Source organism: Acipenser ruthenus, chromosome 5 (assembly GCF_902713425.1).
Source record: "Acipenser ruthenus chromosome 5, fAciRut3.2 maternal haplotype, whole genome shotgun sequence".
In the NCBI taxonomy this organism is placed as follows: domain Eukaryota; kingdom Metazoa; phylum Chordata; class Actinopteri; order Acipenseriformes; family Acipenseridae; genus Acipenser; species Acipenser ruthenus.
The window spans coordinates 12,178,786-12,189,844 of record NC_081193.1 but is presented as its reverse complement, the minus strand read 5'-3'; the positions used below and the strand labels follow the sequence as shown (position 1 = coordinate 12,189,844).

Below are 11,059 nucleotides of genomic sequence, written 5' to 3'. Positions count from 1 at the left end.
AATATTTTTAAGAAAAATAAAAACTGAAATACCTTGCTTGCATAAGTATTCAACCCCCACACATTAATATTTGGTAGAGCCACCTTTCGCTGCAATAACAGCTTTAAGTCTTTTGGAGTAAGTATGTACTTGGGATCATTGTCCTGCTGAAAGGTGAATTTCCTCCCAAGCTTCAGTTTTTTAGCGGACTGAAGCAGGATCTCGCAGTATTTCCCTGTATTTTCCATTCTTCCTTCAATTTTACCAAGATGCCCAGTCCCTGCTGATGAGAAGCATCCCCACAGCATGATGCTGCCACCACCATACTTCACTGTAGGGATGGTGTGTCTTGAGGCATGGGCAGTGTTAGGTTTGCGCCACACATAGCGCTTTGAGTTTTGCCCAAAAAGCTTGGTCTCATCTGACCACAAAACCTTTTCCCACATCGCAGCTGGGTCACTCTCATGCTTTCTGGCAAACTCCAGACGTGCTTTCAGATGGTACTTTTTGAGTAACGGCTTCTTTCTTGCCACCCTCCCATACAGGCCAGTGTTATGCAGAGCTCTTGATATGGTTGACTGGTACACCATTACTCCACTCCCAGCCACTAAACTCTGCAGCTCCTTCAAAGTGATTGTTGGCCTCTCTGTGGCTTCTCTCACAAGTCTCCTTGTTTGAGCGCTGAGTTTTGCAGCTTCCAATTCCTGATTATTGATCCAATGTGCTCACTGGAATATCCAAACACTTGGATATTATTTTGTACCCTTTCCCTAATCTATGCATTTGTATTACTTTATCTCTAACTTCTGTAGAATGCTCTTTGGTCTTCATTTTCCTTCAGATTCACAGCCTGACCAATAACACTATGTAACAAATTTTTGTTCCTGGGTAGTAAGTGTTATTTCCTAATTGCTTATGCCTCAAAAGTATAGAAAATGATGGGAGACTACATTTGGGGGCTGATTCGTGAAAGTGATTTACAGTATAATCGTAAATCTCGAAAAACTACTCACTTCTAAATCTTTTGTAGTCATTTTTGTATTACTTTAGTATAAATACATGTTAATTTGGATTCATATGTTGTTTTTTTCTGACTTTATGTGAACGAAAAGACACAAATTCGCCCGTTTTCTCATTGGAAATAGGTAAATTTCAAAATATCACTGTCCTGGTCACAAAAGCAAAGTTTGTGGGGAATAATAGCCATTTTCTATACTTTTGAGGCATAAGCAATTAAGAAATAACACTTACTACCCAGGAACCAAAAAATAAATAAAAAATTTGTTACACGGTGTAATCCTTCAACAGTGGGGTTTTTATCCAGAAAATGTGACAGCAACTTTAATGGTTCACAGGTGGAGGCCAATGGTAAGGTAATTGTGTCCTCGTTAGGGCAATTTCTTTCATCGGTGTAAACTGGGAGCTTCCACAGCACAGGGGTTGAATACTTATGCAAGCAAGATATTTCAGTTTTTTATTTTTCTTAAAAATATTTCCCAACATAAAACCAATGTCACCTTACGATAATTGATTTTGAGTTTCAGTGTTTTAAAATAAAATATCAAACATAATGAAATTTCAATGTACCATTTGTAATTCAGTAATATGAAAGAATTGGTCAGGGGTCTGAATACTTTTGCAAGGCACTGTATATATATATATATATATATATATATATATATATATATATATATATATATATATATATATATATATATAGATAGATAGATATATATAGATAGATAGATAGATAGATAGATAGATAGATATACACACACACACATACACAAAAGTAATGTGTACAGTCAGGTGTTTATCTTAGTATATATAATTTATATTTATTTTTAAACAAAAGTTGCGTACACTTTTTCTCCGTGATCTCCCTTCATTTAAATTGCAGCTTCGTACAGCATCCACTGAGTGGCAGTATTCACCGTTTTGAATTTCATCAGTGACGTGAGTGGCTATCCACCCAGTTTAATGCTCAATGCTTTGCTGCAGAGAAAGAGGAGAGAGAGAGAGAGAGACAGAACCCAGTCTTCAGTCTCGAAACCTGGAAAAATACACAAGCAAAATTTCACTTTTTAATCAGGCATAGCTATGGGAATTAGACCGTCCGGCTACCAAAACCAAGCTCTCATTCCTTACTATCTAAAGCCAGTCCACTTCGCGACATTGACTTTGAAAAACTGCCGTTGGAAGAAATGTCAGTTTTAAAAAAATAGTATACAATAACGGGGGTACTCTGTTGTTGCGGGCAAAAGGATGCGCCTCAAATCAAAGCCAGGAAAGGTATTATTAGCACAACTGTAGAAATGGGCTAATTTTGATGCGTTTATTAGTTATTCAAAAACTGGGAATAATGGCAAAAATTTTAATGAGTCTGACGGTGAGTATCTATTGTTTGACCCTTTTTTTCTGCTGGTTTCCAGTGTTTTTTTCAACGATTTAAAGAGACAGAACCTATTTTTCTGCATTTACCCTAGACGGGGCCAATGTTAAATTGCAGACGGGTACCGTATATTTGTGTGTGTGTGTGTGTGTGTGTATATATATATATATATATATATATATATATATATATATATATATATATATATCTGTAGTATGTTTATTTTGTTTATAGTGTAATGCTAATAGAGAGAGAGATGTACTTGGTGCTACAGAGAGGCGATTGGCTGAACACAAGGTACAAACAATGTAAAGCATTACAGATGAATGTAACACATCTAACAATTTAGTGGTATATTGAAGAAGGAAGATATGTTACTGTGTGAGACATTTGGACTCCTAGGTGCCTTGGCAAGTACAATAGAAAGTCATAAAGAAAGGCGTCAGGTCCATTTCAGTAACCCATGTAACAGCAAATTCACTTTATCAACAATGTGTTAAAAAACTAAGTGGGGTGTTAATGTTTTTCATATAATGCGATATTTTTCATTATTTTGCACCTTTAGAAAATGACAATATTAACATCGAATAATTATTTTCTTCAAGCTGCAACTTTAATTCAAGTTGTTTGGAAGATATTTTCAAAGTGCATTTAAACACTAAAATCCCTTTATTCTCTTTTGCAAGTTCTTTAAGTGCAGGTAGGCTGCTCCTTACCCAGTCCTTCAGATTGTTTCAGCAAAATGCATATCTTCCAATATATTACTAGAAACAAAAGGTTTATTTAATTTAAATTAGCTTTTTTTTGTCCATTTCACATTTCTAGCACCTTTTTTGCTACTGTGACCTCTCAACTTTGGTTTAACCAAGCAGTGTGGAGTAGTGGTTAGGGCTCTGGACTCTTGACCGGAAGGTTGTGGGTTAAATCCCAGGTGGGGGACACTGCTGCTGTACCCTTGAGCAAGGTACTTTACCTAGATTGCTCCAGTAAAAACCCAACTGTATAAATGGGTAATTGTATGTAAAAATTATGTGATATCTTGTAACAATTGTAAGTTGCCCTGGATAAGGGCATCTGCTAAGAAATAAATAATAATAATAATAATAATAATAATAATAATAATAATAATAATAATAATAATAAAATACCCCCGATACAAAAAAAGAAAAAGAAAATTGGTGTATAGCCAATAAACACTGGAAAAACACTTGAAATAGTTACTCAATTCACATTGATTTCACCCCTTTCCCATTAAAAAAATTAAAAAAAACGACATTTCCCAGTGCAGTTGGGCAATGTCCCTCCTTCCTGATTTGTATTATTATTATTTTATTATTATTTATTTCTTAGCAGACGCCCTTATCCAGGGCGACTTACAATTCTTACAACATATCACATTATTTCACATATATCACATTATTTTTACATACAATTACCCATTTTTACAGTTGGGTTATTACTGGAGCAATCTAGGTAAAGTACCTTGCTCAAGGGTACAACAGCAGTGTCCCCCACTGGGGATTGAACCCACAACCCTCCGGTCAAGAGTCCAGAGCCCTAACCACTACTCCACACTGCTGCCCAGTATCTATCTGTCAGTACGTTTACATGACAAAGCATTTTCCGAAAACTACTGTTTTTGGAAAACTGAATCAGAAAAATCATTTTCTTAAAATGTCGCTTTTCTGTGTTTACATGATTAACGATAGAAAATCTAATTAGAATTCAACTGTATACATGGATTGAAGTTTTCGGAAAACGCAGGATATTTTCGCATGCAAAGTACTGTAGTAGCCCAAGTATGATTTGAAGACCAGACATTTCTGCGATAGAATGGAGACCAATCCAATATAGTGCTTTATCGAAGCGTCACGTCTTAAATTCAAAGATTATTATCCTATACCTCTATTCAGATTCCCCACAATGTGCAGTCAGCCTTTCCAACAGTTCATCCTGTTCTATATTACCAGTTTCTTTTGCAGACATTATTTTAAATTATCACGTCATTTTAAAACTGGAAAACATTTGCTGCTTCAGTATGGGGTATTAGCAAATACATACAGACTTTAACAAATGTATTACTTTATCCCTAACTAGACAAATGGATGCATGCAGACTGACTACAGATTATTATTATTTTCTCTGTTTTCTAAAACCAAACGTAGAGTGAAGGTTGAAGGTCAAAGTTTGCACATGTGCAGTAGGCTATCGGAATAAGTTTTCCGAAAAAGTGTGTTTACATGACATACATTTTGTTAGTTTTCGGAATTTAATCAGAAATTTCTAGGTGCTGTTTTCTGAAAACCGACTTTCGGAATATTCCGATACATTTTCTGAAAACTCATGACTTTTGATATCGGAATTATTTTTCCGAAAAATATCGGAATTCTTATGCTCATGTAAATGCACTGATTGATTCGATCTGATTACTCTAAACCCACCTCAGCTACTGAGTGGCAGCACATTCCTACATTTCTATTGGAATCTGCTTGCAAGATTTAAAATGAGATTGCAGTTAGAGGAGAGACTTGTTCACAGGATATTAAGCTATATTACAGTTATTTAGGGAGGATTTAAACAGAATTGCAAATTTTGGTGAAATGTAAAAAAAAAACGCATAGATGGCACTACAAAAAAGTTTAAAATGTGTATTTTAAAAGCCATCTTTCCTTTAACACTAGAACCGCTGGGGTTGCGTTTATACTCCAGTGGTCATTATGACAGTTACATTTTAAACAACATCAGTATTAAAATGAAAGACATACTATCGGATACAACTCAAAAGTTTTATTTAAGCACGTCATATCAAACATCTGCACAGCCAAAACACTGTATTTAAATGAACAATTAAACATAAAAGGGTTTATTTTCTAACTTGCCACATATAAAACACCACTTCAAAAAATGAAAAACTGTAATAAAATAAACATTTCAAAATAAACTAGTGTGTAAACAGGTATATGTACATATAAAACTATGAAAACGAAATTATTTTTAAATTTAAAACAAAAGTAACATATGTTTTCTCTTGTGTCACTTGGTGCAGCACAGAATCCAGGTTGAGTTGCTGCAGCCTGCTGCTTTACAGTTTTCTGATTGAAATGTTTCTGCCAAAGCACTGTGGCTAGCTTCAAGATGAAGTCTCTCCTACTGATATTTTCCCCAGTGCATTTCTTCTACAAAATGAAGGAATTGATGGCTGCCAAGTGCAACAGAGATAACAACAGGCTTGAATATATTTAAAAAAATAGAATATTGTAGGTTATATTAACAATAAAAACATGTATTGTAAAAGGCAGTCAAAATGACTGCTTTGGCAGTTCTAGGTGGGCGGGATTATAACTTCCTTATTTTCGTGATCCTGCCTTTCAAACGCTGTCAGGGTATTTAATACATGTATTTAGGAAAAGTCATAGACGGACAACTACATAACTATCAGACACGCAGAGTTTCAATTTGAAAACCGTCAAAATGAATGCTGTGGCGGTTCTAGTGTTAAAGGGAGATTATTAATACTATTTGGGTCTACTCTCTTTTCTGGTATGTTTTTTTCTTTGCACTGCCATCTAGAGTTTGGAGGAGTCACTGCAGCCAATCATCCCATCACCCTTTTGGTACGACTCCTCAATTTGGCACACCCCAGTATTTTACTTTCAGTTCATCTGTAAGGGACAGTACTCCATAGAACTTTCTAGTGAATGCTAAAATACTACATTTTTAACCATTAATATACAGTTTCAATTAATACCTCTCTAGTGCTCACCATTTACATTTTTGGTATATAAGCAAAAAATAATTGTTCTTGATAAAGGCAGTGAATGTTTTACTTTGGCATTAGAACACTGTTATTAAGAAGATGTTTTTGTTTGTTTACTAAAGCAAACAAACTTGCAAAGCTTGCAAAGAGAAAATTGCTTTATAGGAATCTAAAAAACATAGGCTACTTTTTAAGTTTGTATTTGCACCACAATGTTTAATGTCATTAGCCATTTTTGTATTTATTTTTTTATCCTGAATGTTCATTGCCTTTTAAAAGAAGGCACACGTTTATTGAGATGAAGTTATTAGTAATAACTAAGGTCCTAACTTTCCTTGTCAAATACAAATTGCCTAGCTTGTATGAGAAGGCAATCAGAAACGCCTTGTCATTCTGGAGTGTCTTGCATATGCAGGTGTTCTGTTGCATCTGCTACACACTGGCATTTGCAACACTGTCTGGGCAGATTTCAAGGCCAGAAAAAAAAAAAAATTGCATTTTGCCAAAATAAAATGTTTATTTTACATATTTTTAAATGTAAAAAAATTGTAATAAATAAAGCAATAAATAATTAGAAGAAAAAACATAATTTAATAGTATATGGTTCTGCAAAGAAAGAGCAAAAGCTGATGATACAAAAAAAGGAGTGGTTTAACTCTTGCTATTGTTATTGATCAAACTACTTGCTACTGTTCAAATGTCTTGCGACTGATGTTGACAACATTGTATTACCTTTCCAGTTTCTGGTCAGCAGCAAGTGTCTTGACAGTGCCAATAATCATCAACTTAGTGGGGTTAGGCAGAGCTCACACATTTAACTTGATCTGCAGCTGATACAGAATGGTGATAAACTGGGATTTGCCCTCGATAGGAGCTTGGACAGGTTGCTGTTGTGTTCACTTCATGTAATAAGACCTGAAAACAAGGTTCTGTACCCCTGTGTCTTCATGCTTTATCACAACTGGCTTAGTTAATTGAAATCCTAAAGTAACATACTTTTTTGTGCAGTAATGATCAAATAATACAATTGCATGCAATACGGTTTAAACTGTAACCTGAGCATTGTTATTCCCTCGGTTCCCAACCACACAATAAACCCATTTGTTAAGCAGTCCAGTCTCCTCCACTTCTCCACTTTACAACTGCTGATCAGATGGCAGTCCGATGTGAAGGGCCAACTTTGTTTAATCGCCATTCATGTGCAACCGAGTTGAGTTCCTGCTAGACAATTGCTTTAGAAAGGAAAACCCAAGCAGTTCAAGTTTAACTGAATCTGGAGAACCAGCCTAGATTCTTGAATTTGTCAGGTTTGTGGGTACAACTGTGGTGATCAACATTGCTTAAGGATGTTGTTCTTTTATGATATGTTAACTGAAATACTGGAGCTGGAAGAGATGTATACTGTTTTATCACAGTATGAATAAACAGAGGCATTTTGGGTCATTCCATACCAACTCAACCAGAAAAGGGGCATTTTGTTGCCCGATCGTCTCAGATTTTGCTAGAAAAATTCAACTCGGGCCCGCTGAGTTCAGAAATGCTTATCAGTTCCTTAAGTTTACCATGGTAATCTATTTTTTTGTGTTTTCTATAAGTGTGTAGTTTTTAAAATACACCTAAGTGAGGTTTTTGTGGTTTCAAATGTGTCACTGAACAAAGAAATCTGTTCCACATGCAAGTTCATAACCTCTCATCTCCAAGCTAGTGCCACCCTGTCACTTTTTACTCTAGGTCTAACCCCAGACAATGCACAATTGAAGAATAACCCCAGTTCGGTTAGGACTATGTGGTACTTTATGGCCATAAGTAATGCTCGAATGCATGACAAATGCAACTTCAAAAATCTGCCAAAAATACATTATCCAATATCTTTGGGTGATTTTTTGGAGCCCCCCCACGTGAGTTATTTCGGTCTAAACTTGGTAGAAATACCAAAAATTCAAATTTCAGAAGGAGTTAATGGCAAGTGGAGTGACTTGAAACCAAAAGTGTTGGAAGAGCGGTCCCTAAGGTTCTTATAGCAATATTAACATTTTAGGACCCGCATCCCCTACAGGGTAAAGGGGTGGGCTGAAGATTGAATAAAACTTGTCTCTTGCTCCTGGTCTGGTAACTTGCCAAAAGTGAGTTATGTGCTCCTGGTATTTTTTTTTCTCAAAAGCCCTATTCATTACGAGTCAAATGAGGTTCTACACATGATGGTAGCGTCTAAGCTGAGTAGTCATGTGGTAAGGGTCACTTTTTCACCTTAGGTTGACCTTTGCCAGGTCACAGCTCGAAGGGGAAATAAAAAAAAAAAACTATTAGCATTTCTGAAGTCATCAGACCCGAAAACTCCCAGGTGAATTTTCTAGCAAAATCTGAGACAGTCGGGCAACGGCTGTGATTGAGTTGATATGGAATTACCCTTTTTTAAAATCCTGATATCCATCGGCTTAATGTCTCAGTTAAGTCCGTTTATTTGTTTTAAATGTCAGAATCTACCCATATGTCCTGGACACACAGTAAAATAAAATTAAATTACAGCCTAAACTTCTTGTAGTCGGCTTTTAAAAGGGTGGTAGGTACAGTGTAGTTTTTGGCTTTAAAATGTCTTGTAAAGTGTTTATTTTTATATAAGTTTTATTGTATACACATTCAATTTCACAGTAAATGTACAACCAAGCAGTTGGATTTGAGGCTGCTTGTGCAGGTGTTGAAGTTCAGATACCTGTCTATGTCTGGAGACTGTAACTGTGCAACATTTGATGACTATGTATGTGTTTTGCTTTCAGCTTTTCTTTGTGTTTATTGGTAACGTTTCCGCTCAGATTGAGCAAGCCTCCAATGAAGCTGTAGTGTCCCTCCCTGCTGGAAAATATCATCACACAGACCAGACAACTGGGGAGGAGCTGACATGTGACAAATGTCCTGCTGGGACCCACATTTCCAGGCACTGCACAGAAACCAACTTGAGGGAGTGCAGCCCATGTCGGAACGGGACCTACACTAAACATGAAAATGGAATTGAACGATGTCACCAATGCAGGAAACCCTGCAAAGCACCCATGATTGAGAAAACAACTTGCACTGCCTTGTACGACCGTGAGTGTGTTTGTCCACCTGGCTTCTATATCGATCAAGACACCTGCAAACACCACACGGAGTGCCCCAAAGGCTGGGGCGTCAGGAAGAAGGGAAGCGAGTTGGAAGATGTCAAGTGTAGACAGTGCTCTCGGGGGACTTTTTCTGATGTGCCTTCCAGTGTACTGAGGTGCAGGACCCATACAAACTGCTCTGCACAGGGTCTTGTCGTCATCACACTGGGAACTAGAGAATCTGACAATACCTGTGGTACTTCATATGCACTTTCTTCTACAACACTGGCTGAGGAAATCCACAAGGTTTCATCAGTTGCCTTTTCTGAAAAAAATGGTAAGTTGCACAAGAGGTTAGATAAAAAAAAAAGAGTGAAATACTTTTGCTAGAGGTAAAATATTGCTAAAACTACCTAGGCTATATTATGTTGTACGATTGCTAAAATAATTATTGCCATCGTTTGAGGCAGTATCGTATGTAGCAGGTAGCTGTCTACCAAAAAAATCCTCCTGGATAACAATACATGCATCACTCCAGGTACTGTAATTTTAAATTAGAACATCAGCTGTATGAACATCAGAATTTCTGTTGAAAATAAAACGGGAATAAGTAAAACATTTGATTTTAAACAGTGCTGCAGTATTTTGCATTGCATTAGAACTTTTTTGAACTTCCAGAACATTCACTTTTAAGCCATTGGTGATCACCAGACCTGGGGGTCAATTATCATTGAAATTATTGATTTTATAGTTCACTTACGCCTGTGTTTGTCATTCAATCATTGTTCTTGAAATTGTAACCACTTTTGGTAGGCTCATTTGTTTGACCTGTGATTATTGCTTGGTTATTTAGTTAACGTGTTAAGTTGTTTAAATGTTACTTTGTAGTGTAATTGTAATTATTGCAGCATAATTGAATTGTAATTGAACACAATAGCACTGCAATTGTAATTGCAATTTCAGCAAACAATTCTGCTGTAGTTACAATTGTAATTATACTTATAATTCACCCCAGGTCTGGTAGTCACTGGAAAGAAAAAAATCAATAATAATATGCACAATATGCTACTTTGAGTGCCTAGCTGGAACGATATATAGGTTTCCTAAGGATGACAACATTTGTTGGTATAAAACAACTGCATGGAAAATTGAAAAAGATGAAGGGAGGTGTGTGTTTGGTTTAATGACAGAGTTTATTTTGATTTGTGTGTACACAATACACATGGTGGAACTGCAAACGCTTGCACCAGGTTTGACTCTTAAATGTGGTGTTCTAGAATGCATTTCTATTGAATAAATACAATTATGATAAGAAATAGGTGAAGTGACGGCCCCAATTATTATTTTTTTTTATAATGTTGGATAGTGTTCTGAGAATAGGGTGGTTTAAGGAAAGGAGGCATATTGTATGAAGAAAGTTAATAATTTAGCAGAAGTTAATAAACAGAACTAATTTACATTTCAATAATAGAAATATTTTGATTCAATGCTGTTTTATATTATTAAAATAGACTAGGTTGTTAATAGTTTAGCCAAGTTAAACATTTAACCATTGTCACTAACAAAAAAACCCACAATGATACAGTAAAGGAACCAAATGCATTTTACATATTTATATTCGTACTAAAGCATGTATTTTTTTTTTTTTTAATCTGTGTATTTCATTTAACATTTTCATAAATACACACCTACAACAAAATAAAATATAAAACAGCTATCAGAACAAAACAATGTGAAATAAGAGCAAGGGAGTGATAAAAAAAACAAAGGACGAGTTCAGCTGGCCATACAGAAATACTGTAGCATAGAAGTAGGTCAAGGGAGGGCGGATAATTGGAGCTTGTTGAAATATTT

The 11,059-nt window shown here is 35.9% G+C and overlaps 1 protein-coding gene across 1 annotated transcript in view; it reads left to right on the top strand.

The window, feature by feature from the left end:
• Nucleotides 1-1,970: 1,970 nt before the first annotated feature.
• The window catches only part of tnfrsf21 (tumor necrosis factor receptor superfamily, member 21), a 38,149-nt gene continuing 29,060 nt past the window's right edge, over nt 1,971-11,059 (top strand). The window contains exons 1-2 of the mRNA XM_034921234.2: nt 1,971-2,368; nt 8,903-9,542. Coding sequence (XP_034777125.1) covers nt 2,309-2,368; nt 8,903-9,542 — 700 coding nt within the window. The 5' untranslated portion in view covers nt 1,971-2,308. The remainder of the gene's footprint in view (nt 2,369-8,902; nt 9,543-11,059) is intronic.